Below are 21,064 nucleotides of genomic sequence, written 5' to 3'. Positions count from 1 at the left end.
AATGCCAGACAGGCCAAAAAGATACAATTTAGAGACAGAGATCGAGGAGAAGAGGGTTAGATACAATTTAGAGACAGAGATAGAGGAGAAGGGGGTTATTAGTTAATCAAAATTTGTAAAAAAAATTTCAAAGTTATTTGCAATTCTATTTCTTGTCCCTTTTCTGTTTTTTATGTTTCTTTTCTATGGACTTGCCGCTTGCACCAATCGTGATATTGACCTTTGGAGGAATATCGAAACCAAACGATTTCCCTACTTTGACCAAATCTAGTTTATCGATTTGGTAAACCGTCTTCAAGCTATGCGAAGCGTATGCCTGCAAATAAGCTCTATATCCATCCTTTGCCGATTGGTGTAGTAAGTAGTTTGTCTTTATGAGTTTAGTCAATTGCGATTGAACATTTGCAATTTTATTTGCCGGGAACTCGTATTCGTTTAAAGGTACGTTGGCTGCTTTTAAGTACCTCAAGAATCCCAACTCAGAAGGAGTTAAGAACATCAATGACTTGCCCTTTCCATCAGTACCTCTCGCCGTTCTACCAACTCTATGAATATAATCTCTTGGATCGTCTGGAGGATCAAACTGTATTATCCAGTCAACTGCAGGGATATCTAATCCTCTTGCTGCAACATCAGTACACACTAGTATACCCTGCTTGGCATTACAAAATTCGAAAAAGGTATTTGTACGCTTTTGTTGCTTTTGCTTGCCGTGCAAATCCAATACTGGTAAGTCAATATAGTTGAGCAATTCACTGTAGAACTTGACACTGTTACATGATGACACGAAAACAATGATTTTCTTTTTCACATTTCTCTTCAAGAAGGAGAAAAGTAGCAAGAATCTCTTATCGGAGTCACATACCACATATCCTTGTTCTAATCCGTCTGCTGTCGAAACGTCCTTTTCTGGAACAACGTTTATGTACAATGGACCTGGTCTCAATGATATACGCGCAAGATCTTCAACTTTGGTGGTTTGTGTAGCGGAAAATAACATCGTCTGTCTATTTTCATTGGGCAAGACCTTGATAATCTGTTTCATCTCTTCTTCAAAACCAATTTCCAATATCCTGTCTGCTTCATCTATAATCAAAGCTTTCAAGTTGCTAAATACAAATCCTTGAGTGTTTTTCAAATGATCCAATAATCTTCCCGGAGTTGCCACAAGCAAATTTACACCCTTGGTCAATTTAGTTGCTTCTTGTCTTCTATCTGCTCCACCAATAACTATACCGCATGTTTGTGAATGGTGCTCCATCAATTGTCTCGCAACTCCAAATATTTGCAAGGCTAATTCTCTAGTTGGCGTAATAATAATAACTGCAGTACCGTTTCTTGGTTTGATCTTCAAGGAATATAGAAGTTCTATGGCAGGAATCAAAAACGCCAATGTCTTACCTGAACCGGTTTTCGCAGCACCCAACACGTCTCGCCCTGCCAACAAGGGAGGTATGGTCTTGGCTTGTACTTTGGTCATTTTGGTGAACCCCATTTCTCTAATGGCTTTCATTGTTGGCTCGGAGAATTCCGCTTTCTCAAAGGAGTAATTGTCCCCAGACTCACCATCATCGTTATCATCGTTCTCATCATTTTTATTATTATCGCTATTACCTACAAAGGTTGAAACTTTTGGTTTAGTGAGCTCCTGTAATCTGGCTTCATCTCTTGCCTGTTTTTTGTCTTGTTTCTTCTGTTTGAAATCTTTTACATCGTTTCCAAGAAGTTGGGCAATTTCGTCAAAATTGGCATCAAGATCATCAACAATTTTCTCATTACTTTCTTCCTCCTCATCCTCCTCAAGCTCTTTTTCCTCCTCCTCCTCCTCCTCCTCCTCCTCATTTCTGGCTCTCTTCTTCAAACTCACATCATTCTGTCTTTCAGATCTACTCCCGGGCAGCTTGACGCTAGGCTTCTTTGCCATTTTTTACTATCTTTTCACTTGCTACTCTTTCAACTATAATGATTAACCTCATCTCCTTATGCGATGAGCATTGAAAAATAAATTCAGTTACAGTCGTGCGCGTAGGTGAAAAGCCGCACTACCAACACTGACTAGCAGCCCACTATCGAGCAGAGCGAGATAGTGGAGCACACTGACTAGCCTGTTGCAAAGTGTTGCTCCACTATCGAGCTGCCCACTATCTTGCTCTGCTCGACAGTGGAGTACACTGACTAGCCTGTTACAACACTATCTCACTCTGCTTGATAGTGTTGCTTCTCGCTCTGCTCGAGAGCGGAGCACACTGACGGACACTATCGTTCTACTCAACTGTTCTGGAGAGTATTCTCTTCTTTCTCTCCTTCTTTCAACTGCAATGGCTCCCACCGACACTATCTCCCTGACTACACCAATATACTACTCCTAATACTAATACACATCCGCTCGATATCGCTCGATAGTGTTGTAACAAGCTACAAAGTGGTGCTCCACTATCTCGCTCGATAGTGTTGTAACAAGCTACAAAGTGGTGCTCCACTATCTCGCTCCACTCGATAGTGTCGCTCGATAGTGTCGCTCGATAGTGTCGCTCGATAGTGTCGCTCGATAGAGTTGTAACAAGCTACAAACTGTAGGTGGTATTTAGTCAGTGCGTAAACTATATTGAATATTTATTGTTAACATTTAATTGTGCTCCACTATCTCGCTCTGCTCGATAGTGGAATATCACTTTGTAGACACTATGGAGCAAAGTGAGATTGTGGAAATACTGCTCCACTATCTCGCTCTCGATAGTGTTGTAGCTAGTGTTGTCGCTAGTGTTGAAGCTAGTGTAGCTAGTGCTGCTCCACTATTTCGCTCCGCTCAATAGTGTCGTAGTGGGCCGTCGCTGCCGCCGCCGGCGCATTTTCCGTCGACGTTTTTTTTCAACATTTTTCAGATCATATTGACTATTCTTATAAAGGTGAACAAACCATGGCGTTGTATAATGTGACTTCTGTTAAGTCCTATATGGAGGCGATGTGGCAAATGGATCAGAAGCTTTCACAGCTTACACTGCAACAGCACAAGAAACTGAAGCACGTTAAGCCTATAGATAGCGAGCCAGCAAGGTATAGATCAATAGAAACTATTCTTGAGAGATTTATTGGAGTATCTAGTGATGCCGTTAAACGCCTTGGGCGAAACTCCGAGGCGAAAGCGGAGGAGGAGTCTAAATGCATTATTGATGGGATTCAGAGGGCTTGTTCCAAGATAAGCAAAGACCGAGGTCAAAACGAAAATGAGACCTTCACTCTAGTGCAATCTTTGATCAAGGGTTCCAAAAGTGACCAAGAGCTTGAATCATCACTATTTGACATTTTGGGCTTTGACGAGTTTGAGCTTATATCGAAAATTGTGCAAAACAAAAAGGTATTTAGCTCTAATTGCCCCTTTCAGGCACAAACAAGTCAGCTCTTGACTGCAGAGCAACATGAGCAGTTGCTCATAGATAGCTATAACAAAACCAAGTCTCAGGCAATATTGCCCAAATCAGAATATCAAAAGTATGCTCATGTATACAAGAACCAAGATACAGTAAACTTGGCAGCTGTCACGGGAGGGAAACTCTCGCTACCGAAAGGAAGTGTTCGAAATTCATATGCAACTAACGAAGAGCTTATTATCCCGTATCCAGACGAAACCCTACCGAATAAATGGATCCGCGATAACCAATTAGTTAAAGTCAGGGATATGGATTTCCTTTGTCAGGGCACATTTAAGAATTACGATACTTTGAACAAAATGCAAAGCTTGGTTTTTCCAGTGGCATATAACACCAACGAGAATATGCTTGTTTGTGCTCCTACAGGTGCAGGTAAAACAGATGTGGCATTGTTGACCATCTTGCATACTATTGATCAGTTTATGTCCGAGTCAACGAGCGAAGAAGGGGACGACATTGTGATTGACATTGACTACGATGAGTTTAAGATAATATATGTTGCGCCGCTAAAGGCATTGGCAGCCGAAATCGTCGAGAAGTACTCTAAAAAATTGCAATGGTTGGGTATTAAAGTGCGCGAGTTGACTGGTGATATGCAGTTGACGCGGCAAGAGATCATTGATACCCAAATTATAGTAACAACACCAGAAAAATGGGACGTGGTCACACGTAAGCTGAATGGTGATAGTGAGTTGGTTGCAAAAGTTAAATTGCTTATAATTGACGAGGTACACCTTTTGCATGAGGACAGAGGGTCTGTTATAGAAACTTTAGTTGCTCGTACACTTCGGCAAGTTGAGAGCACTCAGCTGATGATAAGAGTTGTTGGGTTGTCTGCTACGTTGCCAAATTACATGGATGTGGCGGACTTTTTAGGAGTAAATAGGAATATTGGAATGTTTTATTTCGATCTGTCATTTAGACCTATTCCACTTCAACAACAAATATTGGGAGTTCGTGGAAAATCGGGGTCGAAGTTTGCAAGGGAGAACTTGAACAAGGTATCGTACAATAAATTGGCTGAATACGTCAGCCAGGGACTCCAAGTGATGGTCTTTGTCCATTCTCGAAAAGAGACAGTGAACACAGCAAGGGGATTTATCCTGATGGCCCAGGATCACAATGAACTTGGATTGTTTGACTGCACTGAAAATGAAAGCTACGAGAGATTCAAAAGAGAAGCATCGCAAAAGAATAGAAGTAAAGAATTGCGCGAGTTGTTTCCGAGTGGGTTTGGAACTCACCATGCCGGTATGCTTCGAAGCGATCGTAATTTGACTGAAAAAATGTTTGAAAGCGGGGCAATAAAGGTACTTTGTTGTACGTCAACTTTAGCATGGGGTGTGAACTTACCGGCCGCCGTTGTTATAATCAAAGGAACTCAGGTTTACGATTCGAAAGAAGGTGGATTTATTGACCTTGGAATATCCGATGTCATACAAATCTTTGGACGTGCTGGTCGACCGCAATATGAAAAGTTTGGTATTGGTATATTGTGCACCACAAGCGATAAGATGGATCATTACATTTCATTGTTAACGCAGCAACATCCGATTGAGTCAAAGCTCAAGGAGAAAATTACTGATAACCTCAATGCCGAGATATCTCTTGGAACTGTAACAAATGTGGACGAAGGAGTGCAATGGTTGGGCTATACCTATATGATCACGAGGATGAAAAGAAACCCTTTTGCATATTCCATGTCCTGGCAAGAGATCCAAGAAGACCCGCTTTTAATTAACCGAAGAAGAGATATGATTGTTGCTTCTGCCAAGAGACTCCACGCCTTGCAAATGATTATTTTTGATGAAGAAACAGGTTCGTTTACACCCAAGGATTTAGGACGAATTGCTTCGGATTTCTATTTACTTAACAATTCGGTTGAGATATTCAACCAAATGATGAATCCTTTAGCTACTGAAGCTGACATCCTTTCAATGATTTGTATGAGTAGCGAGTTTGATGGCATTAAGTTTAGGGAGGAAGAGGCCAGAGAGCTAAAGATTTTGTTGGAGGAAGACGCACCTTGTCAGATTGCGGCAGATATCGATTCTCCGCCAGGAAAAACAAACATTTTACTTCAAGCATTCATCTCACAAGCTAACGTCCGGGAATCGGCTTTGATCTCAGATTCAAATTATGTTGCACAGAATTCCGCCAGAATTTGCAGAGCATTATTTCTTATTGCCATGAATAGAAGATGGGGAAAGCTAATGGAAATAATGTTGTCCTTATGCAAGTCTATTGATAAAAGAATTTGGTCTTTTGAGCACCCAATGTGTCAATTTGATTTGCCCGAACCGGTACTAAAGAACATCAAAAACAAAAACCCAACTATGGCAATGTTACGGGATATGGAACCAGCGGAACTAGGTGACTTTGTTCACAATAACCTGATGGGAAATGTCTTGTACAAACTAGTTGGCAAGTTTCCATACATTGAAATCAACTCTGAGATATTTCCTATTACAACAAACGTAATGAGATTACATGTCGAATTAGTACCAGATTTTGATTGGGACGTTAGATATCATGGTATGGCACAAATCTTTTGGTTGACCGTGGAGGAATCAGATAAACTGAATGCTGTTTTGCATGTGGAAAAGTTTATTTTGAACAAAAGACAAGTAGGCAGGCCTCATGAAATGGACTTTATGATTCCGTTATCTGATCCATTACCGTCACAGGTTATTGTGAAAATTGTATCTGACTTATGGATTGGTTCTGAAACGGTTCATCCAATCTCTTTCCAACATTTGATCAAGCCGCTGAATGAAACAATGAAAACTGAGTTGTTGAGACTACTGCCGTTACCTATAACAGCATTGCATAATCCAGATATAGAGAAAATCTATTCATCCAAGTTTCGGTATTTCAATCCAATGCAAACAATGGTATTCCACTCGTTATACAACACTAATGAAAGTGTATTTGTTGGATCACCCACTGGATCAGGTAAAACATTGGTGGCCGAGTTGGCAATCTGGCATGCCTTTAACGAATTCCCTGGATCCAAGGTTGTTTACATTGCTCCCATGAAGGCTCTTGTACGTGAGAGAGTTGACGATTGGAAAAAGAGAATATGTCAAAACACAAGTCACAAGCTTGTTGAATTGACGGGCGATTCGTTACCCACCACTGATGAAGTCAAGGAAGCCGACATTATTATTACCACTCCTGAGAAATTTGATGGTATTTCACGTAATTGGCAAACCAGGAAATTTGTTCAGCAAGTGTCACTAGTTATCATGGATGAGATTCATCTTTTAGCAAGTGATCGTGGACCTATTTTGGAGATGATTGTAAGTCGAATGAATTATATTGGCTCTCAACTTAAAAAACCTGTGCGTTTATTGGGTATGTCTACTGCCGTTTCCAATGCGTTTGATATGGCTGGCTGGTTGGGGGTTCGTAATGGTCTTTTCAATTTCCCCCAATCGGTGCGTCCTGTTCCTTTACAGATGTACATTGATGGGTTTCCTGACAATTTAGCCTTTTGTCCATTGATGAAAACAATGAACAAACCGGCATTTATGGCAATCAAACAACATTCACCGGAAAAACCTGTTTTAATTTTTGTTGCCTCTCGTCGACAAACAAGATTAACTGCGTTAGATTTGATTCACCTTTGTGGAATGGAGGCCAATCCTAGAAGGTTTTTGAAAATGTCAGAGTATGAATTGGAAGAAGTTTTGGAGAAAGTTAAGGATGATACTTTAAGATTATCTTTGCAATTTGGAATGGGCCTTCATCATGCCGGTTTGGTTGAGTCTGATCGTCAAATTTCACACAAACTATTTGAAGCTGGTAAGATACAAATTTTGGTAGCTACATCTACTTTAGCATGGGGTGTCAACTTACCGGCACATTTGGTAATTATCAAAGGTACACAATTCTTTGATGCCAAGATCGAAGGATATAGGGATATGGATTTGACAGATATTCTTCAAATGATGGGGAGAGCTGGTCGACCCGCGTTTGATACCAGCGGTATAGCTATCGTTTATACGAAGGAGTCGAAAAAGATCTTCTACAAGCACTTTTTGAATTTGGGATTTCCTGTTGAATCCTCATTGCAAAAAGTTTTAGATAATCATATTGGTGCAGAGATAGCTGCAGGCACTATTACAACGAGACAAGAAGCAATGGAATTCTTGACATGGACATTTTTGTACAGAAGAGCTCATAATAATCCAACTTATTACGGGATTGAAGATGTTTCTCAATATGGGATTTCGAAATATTTGGCGGGTCTTATTGATCTGGCTATTGATAACTTGGCAGAGTCTAAATGTGTACTAACGCTGGGGACCGATGTTTTACATGCAACACCATTTTTGCATATTTCATCTTACTACTATCTTTCGCATTTGACTATGAGAAATTTTGTTAAGAAGGTTGCCCCTACTATGGATTTTAGACACTGTTTGATGTTACTTTGTGAGGCCACTGAGTATGATGAATTAGCCACACGTCACGGGGAAGAATTGATAAATATGGAGATGTCCGTATCGATGAGATATCAGGCTGAAGATCTTGAGAAGGAATTTATTTGGGATCCACATGTTAAAGCGTATCTTCTCATGCAAGCGTTTATGAGCAGGGTGGAACTTCCAATTGCAGATTATGCCCAAGATACGGTCTCAGTATTGGACCAAGCGCTACGTATATTACAAGCATATATCGATGCAGCTGCAGAGATGGGCTATTTACAAACAGTGTTTGTTCTTGTTGAATTGATGCAATGTTTAAAACAGAGGTATTGGTATGATGACGATCCAGTTTCAGCGCTACTAGGCTCAAAGTTGACCCCAAAAAGTGAAATCAAGAAATTGATTGGGTTGAAGGAAGTTGGTGAAATGAAACGCGGCCAATTGTTTAATTTAGCAGAAAGGAGAATGGGTGTGAAAGGAGGAGAAGTATCTGGCCACAGTATTGAGGAGAGGGGGGAGGAGGAAGAAAAAGAAAAGGAAAAGGAAAAGGAAAAGGAAGCAGCTAAAGCACAGTTTGTCAAAATTGCGTCTCACTTGCCTACAGGAAACTTGGAAATCAAACAAGAAAAACAAGATTCTCTTCGAGTATCTCTCGTTGGTGGGAACAGCCCTTTGAATGATGAGTTCAAGTTATATTGTCCGTATTTCCCCAAACCACAAAGGGAGTCATGGTTTGTAATAATCCATGATGGGAAGAAAGAGTTGCTTTTGTTAAAGAGAGCTTCACCAAAAATGGTGAGATCAAAACGTACTGTTGTCTGTGATCTAATCGTGACACCAGATTTGTTTGGTAAAAACGTCAAAGTTTCAGTGGTCAATGATGGCATGGATTTGCAGTATGACGGAGAAATCAAACTTTTATAGAATTTTTATTTATTTATTTATTTATTAAGGATGATACTTTTCCAAGCATTCTATTACTCAAAGAAATCGTCCCCATTTTCTTCTTCTTCTTCTCCTCCTCCTCCTCCTTCTTTCTTATCATCTTTTGGTACAGGCGCGTCGATCTCCTTAGATGGATGAGTATTTTCAGCTTCGAATTTAACATGTTTACCCTGTATTATGTCGTCCACTGTGAATGGGATCTTTCCCAAAGCCATCAAATTCTCAATTTCCTTTCGAAACTCTATTCTTTGAGCTTCTGTTTTCCTTACTCCTGCTTTTACTTTCGGATCCGTCATATCTTCCTCATTTGAACTTGGATAAAGGGAAATGTACTTTTCAGACTTGGGGAATAATACTACATACATCAAATCAACCTCTCCGTGTTTCAATTGTTTTCTTGCCTTTTTGATATCCTTTCTAACTTGAGTCTTTTCAACCTCCTCATATGTTTTTCGTAGCTGTTTCAATTTCCGTATCGCCTTTTTCTTCTCAAAAAACCGAACCATATGGTACTTGGACGCATTGGCTTTTTCCTTTTGATGCAATTGTGCATTTTGTAATTCAACATTCAACGCCTTGAGAGCTCTTTCGTATTCTATCTTCTTATCTGCCGGTAGTTTATCATGCTTCCTTAAGGCCCTCTCGATATCCCTTATTTTCTTTTTAAGTTTGGCCGAAGATCCAGTACTTAGGGCCTTTGATACTTCTATAGGACCATTACTACCTCTGGCTCTTCCCCCAGCTCTTCCAGCTCCTTTAGCATACTTTGGCATGGCAAATAAGTACAGGAAACCTTTGAATATCTTATGCGATGAGATGGAGATGAGCCAAATTTTTCAGTTTTAATTTTTTTTTTTTTCAATTTCAATTTCCTTTTAAATTCCACCAAATTCTTTCATCAAGAGTGACTGAGTTGAAGTGGTTGTTGAAGTGGTAGTTGTTGTTGAAAGATGGGTATTATTGAGAAGATAGCACAGATTCAAGAAGAGTTAGCGAGGACGCAAAAGAACAAGGCCACGGAGTATCATATTGGTCTACTAAAAGGTAAGCTTGCACGATATCGGCGAGAATTACTTGAACCGCAACCAGGACAAGGCTCCTCTGGAGGAGGCCAAGGTTTTGAGGTTGCTAAAGCGGGAGATGCTAGAGTATCGTTGATTGGGTTCCCGTCTGTTGGTAAATCCTCGTTTTTGTCCAAAGTGACCAGCACCAAATCTGAAGCTGCTAATTACGAGTTCACCACTTTGACATCGGTTGGAGGAATATTGGAATATAATGGAGCCGAGGTTCAAATTGTAGATTTGCCCGGTATTATCAAAGCAGCCGCGCAGGGTAAAGGAAGAGGCCGTCAAGTCATTGCCGTGTCTAGAACCTCAGACTTGATTTTGATGGTTTTGGATGCTACTAAAAGTGAAGATCAACGGCAAATATTGGAGAATGAGTTGGAATCGATGGGGATAAGATTGAACAAACTGAGACCAAATGTAACAATCACGTTGAAGAAGACAGGCGGTGTAAAGATGAACTCAATCATACCGCCTAAATACCTCGATGAAAAACTCGTTTGTGCCATTTTGAAGGATTACAAGATATTGAACGCACATGTGCTAATAAGAGATGAAAATGTCACGGTAGACGACTTTATCGATGTGATAAACGAGAAACATATATCCTATATCAAATGTCTTTACGTTTACAATAAGATTGACGCTGTTAGTTTGGAAGAGTGCGATAGACTTGCAAGGGAGCCAAATACCGTTGTCATGTCTTGCGAGTTAGATTTAGGTATCGAAGATTTGAAAGAGGAGATATGGAGGCAGTTGGATTTGTTGAGGTTATACACTAAACGAAGAGGAGTAACGCCCAATTTGAACGACCCTATGGTGGTGAGGAATAAGAGTACGGTATTGGAAGTGTGTGATGCAATCCATAGGGATATGAAGAACCAGTTTAAGTATGCTATGGTTTGGGGATCGAGCGCTAAACACTCGCCGCAGAAATGTGGATTGAACCACCCAGTGCATGATGAAGATGTGGTACAAATTGTTACTAAATAGTAATAGCATAGACGCCACTATCGAGCAATACCCAGTAGCTGTCCACTATCGAGCAAAGCGAGATAGTGGAGCAACACCCAGTAGCTTGTTAGAACACTATCTTGCTCTTAGTAGCTCGTTAGAACGCTATCTTGCTCTCAGTAGCTTGTTAGAACACTATCTTGCTCTTAGTAGCTCGTTAGAACGCTATCTTGCTCTCAGTAGCTTGTTAGAACACTATCTTGCTCTTAGTAGCTCGTTAGAACGCTATCTTGCTCTCAGTAGCTTGTTAGAACACTATCTTGCTCTTAGTACCTTGTTAAAACACTTTCTTGCTCTCAGTAGCTTGTTAGAACACTATCTTGCTCTTAGTACCTTGTTAAAACACTATCTTGCTCTCAATAGCTTGTTACAATCTCGTTACACTATTTCGCTTTGCTCGATAGTGGAGCAATACTCGGTAGCTTGTTTCAACACTATCGAGCAGAGCTAGATAGTGGTGCTTCGCTCGATAGTGGTGACTAGAGACTAGAGACTTGACTAGATGCTTCGCTCGATAGTGGAGCAACACTTTGTAGCTTGTCACAACACTACCTCGCTCTGCTCGATAGTGTTGCTCAATAGTGTTGGTCGATAGTGTTGGTCGATAGTGTTGACGAGGCATCTCACGACAATTGGTAGCAGCAATATCGCTATTTTATACGGTGATCGATGTCGATGAGCTTGATGATGGGAAATGGATATATAGGTCCGTCTTCAAACCCCTTGTTGTATTTGGCTCATGTATAAGTTCAATGAACTACCGGGAATAGATACCAACAGCCAAGAGGTATTTGAGACATCAGATACAGAAACGGAAACCGAAAGAAATGTCGATGAACTTGGCTCTGAAAGCTCCGAGATTGAGAATGTTAATTTTGAAGAATCAAGGAAACAATTTTTAAAGAGTATTATCATCAACAGTCGATTTGACTTTTCAGGAAACGTAACTAATTTAGATGGGTACCAGGTGAAGGAGGCTTACGAGACAAAAGAGGCAAAAATCGCTAGGATTAAGAGGGAGTTGGAAGAGCTTACCAATGATGATCGCGGTTCTTTAACGCAAGAAGAAATTTGTAATTTGAGTGATATATTATTGAAGTTGAAAAACACCACCAACGAGGACAAGTGTGCCTTGGAAGCTTTTCAAGAGGAGGAACTCAATCTAGACGCAATTTTCAGCATTCCCAAACCTGCCACCGCCACCGCCACCGCCAAAACCAACAAAACCCAGGAAATACAACAATTGGCCGATTTCGAGAAACAGCTAAGTAGTATTGAAAAATTGATAGGTATAGAAGCGCCGCAGCGAACACAATCGATTCAATTTGCAATCAATGAGATTAAAAGAAGATTAGACGTGATAGAGCATCCAGAGTATAGCATAAGTGTTATTGAAGAACACATTGAATCTCTTTTCAAAGAAATCAACAAATTGGAATTAAGCAAAAAAGTATTTGGTATCGAAGAAGAACCAAAGATAAAGTCGGATAAGATTGACAATATCTATACCATTCTTCCCAATTTGAAAAATTATGCCAAAAATGCACCTGCCCTTTTACAAAGATTGAAAACTCTCAACAATATACATAGCGAGGTCAACGAGACAATAAAATTTGCAAAGGGTTTAGACCAAATGATAAGTGATCTCATTGGTGATATGCATAGATGGGATGACTCAATGAATCAAGTCAATAGAAAATTAGACGATTCGAGAAGAGTATTTGATGAAAATCAAGGAAAAATAGAGTCGAGAGTCGATGAGTTGATGAAAAGTTGCAATTAGTGGTCCTACTGTCGAGCGACACTATCGAGCAGAGCGACACTATCGAGCAGAGCGACACTATCGAGCAGAGCGACACTATCGAGCAGAGCGACACTATCGAGCAGAGCGAGATAGTGGAGCAACACTCAGTAGCTTGTTAGAACACTATCGAGCAGAGCGAGATAGTGGAGCAACACTCAGTAGCTTGTTACAATCTCGTGACACTATTGAGCGACACTATTGAGCGACTCTATCGAGATACTATCTCGCTTTGCTCGATAGTGTTGCTCGATAGTGGAGCAACACTCAGTAGCTTGTTAGAACACTATCGAGCAGAGCGAGATAGTGGAGCAACACTCAGTAGCTTGTTAGAACACTATCGAGCAGAGCGAGATAGTGGAGCAACACTCAGTAGCTTGTTACAATCTCGTGACACTATTGAGCGACACTATCGAGCGACACTATCGAGACACTATCTCGCTTTGCTCGATAGTGTTGCTCGATAGTGGAGCAACACCCAGTAGCTTGTTAGAACACTATCTCGCTTTGCTCGATATATCTAGTTTATCTATCAAATATCATGACAATATAACGTATCTAGTTTATCATCTAATATTATGACAATGTAACGTGCATACAAAGAGAGAGAGAAGAGAGATGAAAAGGGTAGTTTCAGGTGTAGTCGGTGTTGGAGTAGTCAGAGTTGGTATAGTCGGTGTTGGAGTAGTCAGAGTTGGTATAGTCGGTGTTGGAGTAGTCAGAGTTGGTATAGTCGGTGTTGGAGTAGTCAGAGTTGGTATAGTCGGTGTTGGAGTAGTCAGAGTTGGTATAGTCGGTGTTGGAGTAGTCAGAGTTGGAGTAGTCAGAGTTGGAGTAGTCAGAGTTGGAGTAGTCAGAGTTGGAGTAGTCAGAGTTGGAGTAGTCAGAGTTGGAGTAGTCAGAGTTGGAGTAGTCGGTGTTGGTGTAGTCAGAGTTGGAGTAGTCAATGTGCTCCACTATCTCGCTTCGCTCGATAGTGTGTCGATAGTGTTGTCTCGTTAACGTAAACCCTTGAAGGAAATATTCGCGGATCACTCTATTTTTTCCCTCGCTATATCTCACCCATATTTCGACATACCCCCCGATGCTCATCTTAGTCTTGTTGAATTCTTTTTTCTTTGTCAACTCCGAATTGGAGGAGTATTGGGATATATATATACAAGTATATATTGAGATTGGAATCACTATTGGTTATAAACACTTTTTATAATTACACTAGCCACTTTTTTTCCCCCCCACTAAGAAGTACAAGGAAGTACAAGGAATTACAAGGAATTTCAAGGAAGTACAAGGAAGTACAAGGAATTACAAGGAAGTACAAGGAAGTACAAGGAAGTACAAGGAATTACAAGGAAGTATTAAAAAGTATAAGGTATGTTGAAGTTGACACAAGCAGCTAGAGCAGCTAGAGCAGCCTCAGGAGGCCGCAGGATGGTACAATTCGCAGTTGAAACACGGGTGTCGCAGTTGGTGGTTGCCGGTAGATTTGTAAGACACGTGTCGCAATTAGCGCATGTCAAAGCACCACCATTTCTCCAAAATGAAGCAGTCAAGAATTTCGGGTTCAATGATGTTAAAGACTGGGACTTGCTAAAAGCTTCATTGACCAAATTCACCGATGAAAGTACGTTGCAGGTGCCTATAGTTATTGGCGGCAAGAAAATCTATAGGGAGAAAACAAAGCCTCAAGTGAACCCTGCCAATCACTCGCAGATTTTGGCCGATGTGTCGCAAGTGACCACCGAGGATGTTCAAGCAGCAATTGATGCTGCCAAAGCAGCTAAAACAAAATGGTTACAAACCTCGTGGACCGATAGAGCAGCGATTTTCTTGAAAGCTGCCGATTTGATCTCAACAAAGTACAGATACGATATGTTGGCGGCAACAATGTTGGGTCAGGGTAAAAACGTATATCAAGCCGAGATTGATTGTGTTGCTGAGTTGATCGATTTCTTCAAATTCAATGTGAAATACGCTGAGGAATTGTATGGCCAACAACCAGTTCAGACATCACCAGGTGTTTGGAACCGCGCAGAGTATAGACCATTGGAAGGTTTTGTTTATGCTGTAACTCCATTCAATTTCACCGCTATTGCTGCTAATTTGGTAGGAGCTCCGGCATTGATGGGTAACACCGTTGTTTGGAAACCTTCAGCCACCGCTGCATTATCCAATTATTTATTATTGACGGTTTTGGAAGAAGCTGGTTTACCTGCAGGAGTTATCAATTTTATTCCTGGGGACCCTGTTGCAGTTAGTGATATAGTCATTAATGATGGGGATTTCGCTGCGTTACACTTCACAGGATCTACTGATGTTTTCAAGAAGTTGTACCACAACATCAGCACTAATGTAGCCCAGGACAAGTATAGGGATTTCCCAAGAATTGTTGGTGAAACCGGTGGTAAGAATTTCCATTTGATTCACCCTAGTGCTTCATTAAATCACTCGGTATTATCTACCTTGAGAGGTGCTTTTGAATATCAGGGTCAGAAATGTTCAGCAACTTCTAGATTATATGTTCCAGAATCACTTTGGCCTGAATTCAAGAATATATTGTGTGGTCAAATGTCCCAAATTAGTATTGGAGATACTTCTAACTCAACAACGCTCAATTCGTTCATGGGTCCTGTTATCCATGAACAGTCGTTCAACAAATTGGCCAAAGCTATAGATGATGCTAAGCAGGATCCAGAATTGGAAATAGTTAGTGGAGGATCATACGACTCAAGCAAGGGGTTCTATGTCCAGCCAACATTGATCAAGACAAGCAATTTGAACCATGAGTATTTATCAAGGGAATTTTTCGGGCCAATATTAACGGCATATGTATATCCGGATGGAGAGTTTAGCAAGGTTATCGAATCCATAGATTCAGTAAGCAAATATGGATTGACAGGATCAATTTTTGCTAGAGATCGTGAAGCTATTAGATTAGCAGAAGAGAAGTTGAGATATGCTGCTGGTAATTTCTATATCAATGATAAATCCACCGGAGCAGTTGTTGGCCAACAATGGTTTGGAGGTGCAAGAGCTTCGGGTACAAATGATAAAGCTGGTAGTGGCAACATTTTAACGAGATTTGTTTCGATAAGAAACATAAAGGAAAACTTTTACGAACTTTCTGGTTTCAAATACCCTTCAAATTATCAGTGAAGAAAAAAAAATTAGACTATGTATTTGACAACAAAAGAATCCATTGACAACAAAAGAATCCATTATCAACATTAGCCATTTCTCTTTATATAGTACTTTTTCTTTTCCTAGCGCTTCCTATCTGCATAGTTTTTGGTGCGTTGATAGGGTACGGGGCCACCTTGCGGTTGCGGCATATACAGAAACTGCTGGTGCTGCTGGTGCTGCGGGTATTGTGGGTATTGTGGGTATTGTGGAAATGGTTGGGGCACATTGATAACTCTGCCTAGTCCCGAGCAAACAGGACACAATTCCATATCCAATAAGAACCGTACCATTCCCGAGCCTCTACATCGACCACATAAAATACCACCTAATCTCGGATCACCCGGTGGCACTCTTATGGGAGGCAACTGGGCTCGATTAGTAGCTCCCGGTGGGAGAGGAGGTGTGTAAGGGACATATGTAGTAGATCCGAAATAGTGGGGTTGGAAACTGTTGTTTACCAAATTATAACTATTACGAGGAGCTAAAGCTTCCCAGCAATCTTTGCAAGTTCGACCATTTTTCATTTTGTAGCCAGTATTGTTGCATTTTCTGCACTTGTAGTTTTTTGGATACTTAAATGGTAACGGAGGATTTCCTGGAGTTGAGTTGGGTGGTGGTTTTACCTGTGGTTTTGGATGATACTGCTGTGCTGGTATTGAAGGTTGTGTTGGTCTAGGCGGCTGTACCGGTGGTCTTTGAAACAGCTGGTGGTATGAACTGGAAGAGCCTTCAGTTATAGCAGAAACACTTGTTTTTATCGCCTCTTGATACGAAGGTGGTGCTTCTTCCTTAGTGTTATCTGTCATATTTAGGATAACTAATAATGAAAAAGATGTTTGATGGGCGCTTAAGAAATCCGGGGTTAAAAATGACCCGAGAAAAAGTTCCACTATCGAGCGAAGCGAGATAGTGGAGTAGCACTACATCGACACTATCGAGCGAAGCGAGATAGTGGAGCAGTACTAACTACATCGACACTAGAAACACTATCTCGCTCTGCTCGATACTAGTGTAGGATAGATGTGTAGTCCAGTAGTGTATGGCTTACAAGTGTAGTCCAGTAGTGTATGGCTTACAAGTGTAGTCTAGTAGTGTAGTCCAGTCATATATGACGTAGAAGTGTATGGCCTAGAAGTGTAGTCCAGCAGTGTATGACCTTGTACTCTTGGCCCTATTCTCTATTTCTAACGACACTATCGAGCAACGACACTATCGAGCAACGACACTATCGAGCAACGACACTATCGAGCAGAGCGAGATAGTGGAGCAACACTAGCTGACACCGGTAAGCTCAGATTGGGCGGTGCTAGTAAATGCAAAATTGGGAAGGAGGGAGAGAGGGAGAGAGGGAGGAGAAGGGAGAGAGGGAAAGAGAGGCAAGTTGAGAGATGTAGTGAGAGATGTAGTGAGAGATGTAGTGAGAGATGTAGTGAGAGAGAAGAGAAAGAAAGGGAGAGGGTAAATATAGAGTAAAAAGAAGAGAGCAAGGGACTCAGATAGTCAGTAGTATCGCTTTTGGCACCATTAGAAACACTCTATTGGTCGTTAGAGACACCCTGATAGTCAGTGTCGCTCGATAGTGTCAGTGGCAGTCAATGCTGCTCGACAGTGTCGCTTGACAGTGTCGCTCGATAGTGTCGCTTGACAGTGTCAGTGGCAGTCAATGCTGCTCCACTATCTCGCTCTGCTCGACAGTGTCGCTCGATATTGTAGATTGAAGTAAAGTAGAGGGGGAGAGGAGGAGACCAGTAGAGCAGATTGTAATAGACTATAAATTATACCAGATTATAGTAGACTATAGATTATACCAGATTATAGTAGACTATAGATTATACCAGATTATAGTAGAATAGAGTAGAAACTAGTGAAAAAGAGTAATTGAGTGGAATCTAATGGAGTAGAGTCTAGTAGAATCTAGTAGAGATTGAAGTAGAGTAGAGGAGAGTAGAGTAGAGTAGAGGAGGAGACCAGCAGATACTAGTAGAAGGTAGTCAGCGCTGCTCCACTATCTCGCTCTGCTCGATAGTGGAGATAGTGGAGATAGGTCGAAGAAGATTAAATTTAGGGCGCAGGACTACGCCGTGCGCCCTAAATTCCCCGGCGCTACGGCGTAAAATTTTTTTGAAATTTTATTTTTCAATTCAATCGATATGGAAAACTTTACATTTATTTAATGGCATTGGTTTATAAGGTTCCCACTAGAGCGGTACGTTGTTACTTAGGCTCCAGCAATTGAATGAAGGGCTCTACTATATCCGTAATTTTCAACGGCAAACTCCCGATTTCCAATGATGTCAATTCAATTTTAACCTGGTGTCCTAAATTGAATGTAATTATCAAGTCTATGAACAAGACTTCGATTTGGTGTTATCGTTTAGACGGAGAGAGGCTATATTCAATAAATAACAAGGCCATTATCAAGAATATAACTTTCCATGAAAACTATTTCTGTTTATCCGGAGCTGATAGTTCAGTCAAGGTATACGATGCTAATGATGGGGCGTTGATGACAATAATCGATCATTGTTTCAATGATATTCAATTTTTAAACTGGAATAGTACCGAGTTTGTGCTTGAGGATGCAGTATTGCAAGGATTGCCAGCTATCTATCATCTTTCTTACAAGTTGGAGTATTTGGTCATCAACGATGCAAATTCTCTAACCATCAATTATAATAAATTGTTGAATGTCTCAAAAGCTACTACTTTTCATTTTCAACAGCAGTTGAAATCCGGTTTGTTTCATCAGGTTTATCTAGACAAGGACGCTAATTTGGTCCTGGTAGATTTGAACGTGTCATCCCCAAAGCTATATACTGATCTGATTATTATCATGTGTCACATTATGGAGTATTTTGGCAAAACTAAAATAGTTGTTGAGGAGCTTCAAAATGAGATCAAACCACTTTTGACTCTGATCGATAGATATCTATCCAATTTGAGTGAAGAAACTGGTGGCAATCTAATTGCTACACTATCTGAAATTCTAATCACTAACCTTATACCTGAATCAACAAAGGATTTCTGGTTGAACCAATTTGGCGAGCGAGGATTTAAACGGTTGAGCAAACAATTGGAAACTGTTGATGAAAAAGTGACAAAAAAGATCTTTAGGTACCTCGTATCCCCTATGGAAAGAGTCATTGTGTTGATAAATAAACTCATTGGCATTTGCAAGTGGAACGATGTCTTGGGGATTGATGTAAGCGAGTTGTTTACGTTTATGAACAGTTGCGAAACTCAAATAAAGGCTTACTATAAAGTTATATGGGATTTCAAAAGTCAAAAGGAAAAATTCAGCGAGCTTTTATCGTGGTGGAAAACAATTATCGATATTTTGGAGGAAAAAGAGTGGAGCATTAGTTACTCTACTTCGAAATTATTGGAATATATACAAAGCGATATGACTAAACCTGAATTGTTAAAACATTTCAGCTATGATTTGGATATACTTGGGTTCAACAAATGTAATACGTTGGAAAATCAACAAGATGCACTTTTATCGCAATTTGAAACGATTATTTCCCAGGTTAATGCCCACCACTCATTATTAATCAAGATTGAGTTTCTACAAAAACTTAATCTACCAAATCACAAAGATTTGCAGCTCACTGAATGGGATGGCCAAACCATAATCACATACCTAACTGAGACTACACTAGTTATTTCGACGCCAACTTCGATTTTAGCCACTGTTCCCAATGTTATTGCATACCAGCAAAGGTCAAACGATCTAATTGCCTTGACACAGAAACATCTCTTAATTATCGATTCTTCTTCATCGATCCCAATAAGTTTACCGCACCTTGACTTTGAGCCAAGATTGATAAGACTAAACTCATCTTATGTTTGTCTTTCTGACGCAATGAAGCTGAAATATGTCGTTTTGCAAATCGAATAAGCAGCGACACTAGCGAGCAAAGCGAGCTAGTGGAGCAGTACTCACTGTCATCAACACTGATATGGTTCTACCTCCTGTGGTACTCACTGTCATCAACACTGATATGGTTCTACCTCCTGTGGTACTCACTGTCATCAACACTGAAAATCCAACTACCTTTTGTAGCTCTACTTGCGACACTGATATGGTTCTACCTCCTGTGGTACTCACTGTCATCAACAATGATATGGTTCTACCTCCTGTGGCACTCACTGTCATCAACACTGAAAATCCAACTACCTTTTGTAGCTCTACTTGCGACACTAGCTCGCTTTGCTCGCTAGTGGAGCAGTACTCACTGTCATCAACACTGATATGGTTCTACCTCCTGTGATTCTACCTCTTGTGGTTCATTTTGTATTGTTGGGTATCCTTATCATAATAGTATTGGTTGCGTATATATTCTTGTACAATTTCATTAAATTGAGCATCACTCACGATACGTTCCTTTATGATATTCTTTTTAATTTCTTGAGGCACGGTCTGATCCCTTCGTTTGTGTTTTAGCCATCTATAAAAATTTTGGTTAAACTTTGTCTTTGAAGCAAAGGTTAGTTTTTCCAACTCATTGGCAAGGATTGGCTGGACCTCCATTAGCGCCCTTTTCACGGTACTTATTTTCCTGCGCAACTGACCATCTATAGTTGGCTGGTTTACGGGTAACCCCATTTTGGTAGGCGTATAGACCATTTCAAATGTATGTTTTGTTATCCCAAAGACGTTTTGCAAAAGGATGAACTTGTAACGGCGATGAACTTGGTTAATCATCTCGCCAATATTGTCCCCCCCTTCCTCCTGCTGCTGGCCACTATATTTTCTCATCAACGGCAAAACAGGCCAACTCTTGCAACCTTCCTTAGTGTCAATATGCTCACTTACCAAAAATGGTGTTTGTTTTTGCAATTGACGATGATAAGTTTCAAGCGGTCTTTTATCGTTGGTAATCTCGTCAATTAAATGAAGAGTCGGCCATTGTTTCTTCAACCTGATATACGGCATTTTCTGAAACTGTAAATACCAGCAAGGCGTATCCCTTTGATAAATCGCATTCAAAAGCATCGGAATCTGGTGATACTTCTCATCTTCTAATATAACCTTAAAGAGCCGCTCATATTTATCAACTCGTTCCTTAACAAAATCTCGTTTCAACGCTTTAGCTCCATCGCTAATTATACCGCGAGGAAGCGGGAGCCTCCTGAGCTGTCTATGTAACTGTTTATACCTCATTAGTAGCATCACAGAAGGAAGCCTGCAGA

The 21,064-nt window shown here is 40.6% G+C and overlaps 10 protein-coding genes across 10 annotated transcripts; 5 read left to right on the top strand and 5 right to left on the bottom strand. All coding sequences in view use genetic code 12, as the record gives it.

Moving 5' to 3' along the window:
* Positions 1-145: 145 nt before the first annotated feature.
* On the bottom strand, positions 146-1,924 carry HAS1 (ATP-dependent RNA helicase; the record flags this gene model as incomplete). The annotated part of the gene is made up of 1 exon (XM_049324322.1): positions 146-1,924. The coding sequence occupies one exon, from the start codon at positions 1,922-1,924 to the stop codon at positions 146-148; it is 1,779 nt and encodes a 592-aa protein (XP_049179876.1).
* Positions 1,925-2,917: 993 nt separating this feature from the next.
* On the top strand, positions 2,918-8,785 carry KGF56_003030 (putative RNA helicase; the record flags this gene model as incomplete). Its single annotated transcript, XM_049324321.1, has 1 exon — positions 2,918-8,785. One exon carries the CDS (start codon positions 2,918-2,920, stop codon positions 8,783-8,785), a length of 5,868 nt encoding a protein of 1,955 aa, XP_049179875.1.
* A 53-nt stretch (positions 8,786-8,838) lies between these two features.
* Positions 8,839-9,579, bottom strand: KGF56_003029 (uncharacterized protein; the record flags this gene model as incomplete). Its single annotated transcript, XM_049324320.1, has 1 exon — positions 8,839-9,579. The coding sequence occupies one exon, from the start codon at positions 9,577-9,579 to the stop codon at positions 8,839-8,841; it is 741 nt and encodes a 246-aa protein (XP_049179874.1).
* A 177-nt stretch (positions 9,580-9,756) lies between these two features.
* On the top strand, positions 9,757-10,863 carry KGF56_003028 (uncharacterized protein; the record flags this gene model as incomplete). The annotated part of the gene is made up of 1 exon (XM_049324319.1): positions 9,757-10,863. The coding sequence occupies one exon, from the start codon at positions 9,757-9,759 to the stop codon at positions 10,861-10,863; it is 1,107 nt and encodes a 368-aa protein (XP_049179873.1).
* A 760-nt stretch (positions 10,864-11,623) lies between these two features.
* KGF56_003027 (uncharacterized protein) lies at positions 11,624-12,667 on the top strand (the record flags this gene model as incomplete). The annotated part of the gene is made up of 1 exon (XM_049324318.1): positions 11,624-12,667. The coding sequence occupies one exon, from the start codon at positions 11,624-11,626 to the stop codon at positions 12,665-12,667; it is 1,044 nt and encodes a 347-aa protein (XP_049179872.1).
* A 651-nt stretch (positions 12,668-13,318) lies between these two features.
* On the bottom strand, positions 13,319-13,777 carry KGF56_003026 (uncharacterized protein; the record flags this gene model as incomplete). Its single annotated transcript, XM_049324317.1, has 2 exons — positions 13,319-13,679; positions 13,764-13,777. 2 exons carry the CDS (start codon positions 13,775-13,777, stop codon positions 13,319-13,321), a joined length of 375 nt encoding a protein of 124 aa, XP_049179871.1.
* Positions 13,778-14,059: 282 nt separating this feature from the next.
* On the top strand, positions 14,060-15,841 carry PUT2 (1-pyrroline-5-carboxylate dehydrogenase; the record flags this gene model as incomplete). Its single annotated transcript, XM_049324316.1, has 1 exon — positions 14,060-15,841. The coding sequence occupies one exon, from the start codon at positions 14,060-14,062 to the stop codon at positions 15,839-15,841; it is 1,782 nt and encodes a 593-aa protein (XP_049179870.1).
* Positions 15,842-15,948: 107 nt separating this feature from the next.
* On the bottom strand, positions 15,949-16,674 carry KGF56_003024 (uncharacterized protein; the record flags this gene model as incomplete). Its single annotated transcript, XM_049324315.1, has 1 exon — positions 15,949-16,674. The coding sequence occupies one exon, from the start codon at positions 16,672-16,674 to the stop codon at positions 15,949-15,951; it is 726 nt and encodes a 241-aa protein (XP_049179869.1).
* Positions 16,675-18,104: 1,430 nt separating this feature from the next.
* On the top strand, positions 18,105-19,769 carry KGF56_003023 (anaphase promoting complex subunit 4; the record flags this gene model as incomplete). The annotated part of the gene is made up of 1 exon (XM_049324313.1): positions 18,105-19,769. One exon carries the CDS (start codon positions 18,105-18,107, stop codon positions 19,767-19,769), a length of 1,665 nt encoding a protein of 554 aa, XP_049179868.1.
* Positions 19,770-19,778: 9 nt separating this feature from the next.
* Positions 19,779-21,035, bottom strand: KGF56_003022 (uncharacterized protein; the record flags this gene model as incomplete). Its single annotated transcript, XM_049324312.1, has 2 exons — positions 19,779-20,088; positions 20,149-21,035. The coding sequence occupies 2 exons, from the start codon at positions 21,033-21,035 to the stop codon at positions 19,779-19,781; spliced, it is 1,197 nt and encodes a 398-aa protein (XP_049179867.1).
* Positions 21,036-21,064: the final 29 nt, after the last annotated feature.

Source organism: Candida oxycetoniae, assembly GCF_023343755.2.
Source record: "Candida oxycetoniae strain CBS 10844 chromosome Unknown scaffold20, whole genome shotgun sequence".
In the NCBI taxonomy this organism is placed as follows: Eukaryota; Fungi; Ascomycota; class Pichiomycetes; order Serinales; family Debaryomycetaceae; genus Lodderomyces; species Lodderomyces oxycetoniae.
This window is presented reverse-complemented; position numbering and strand designations above follow the sequence as displayed.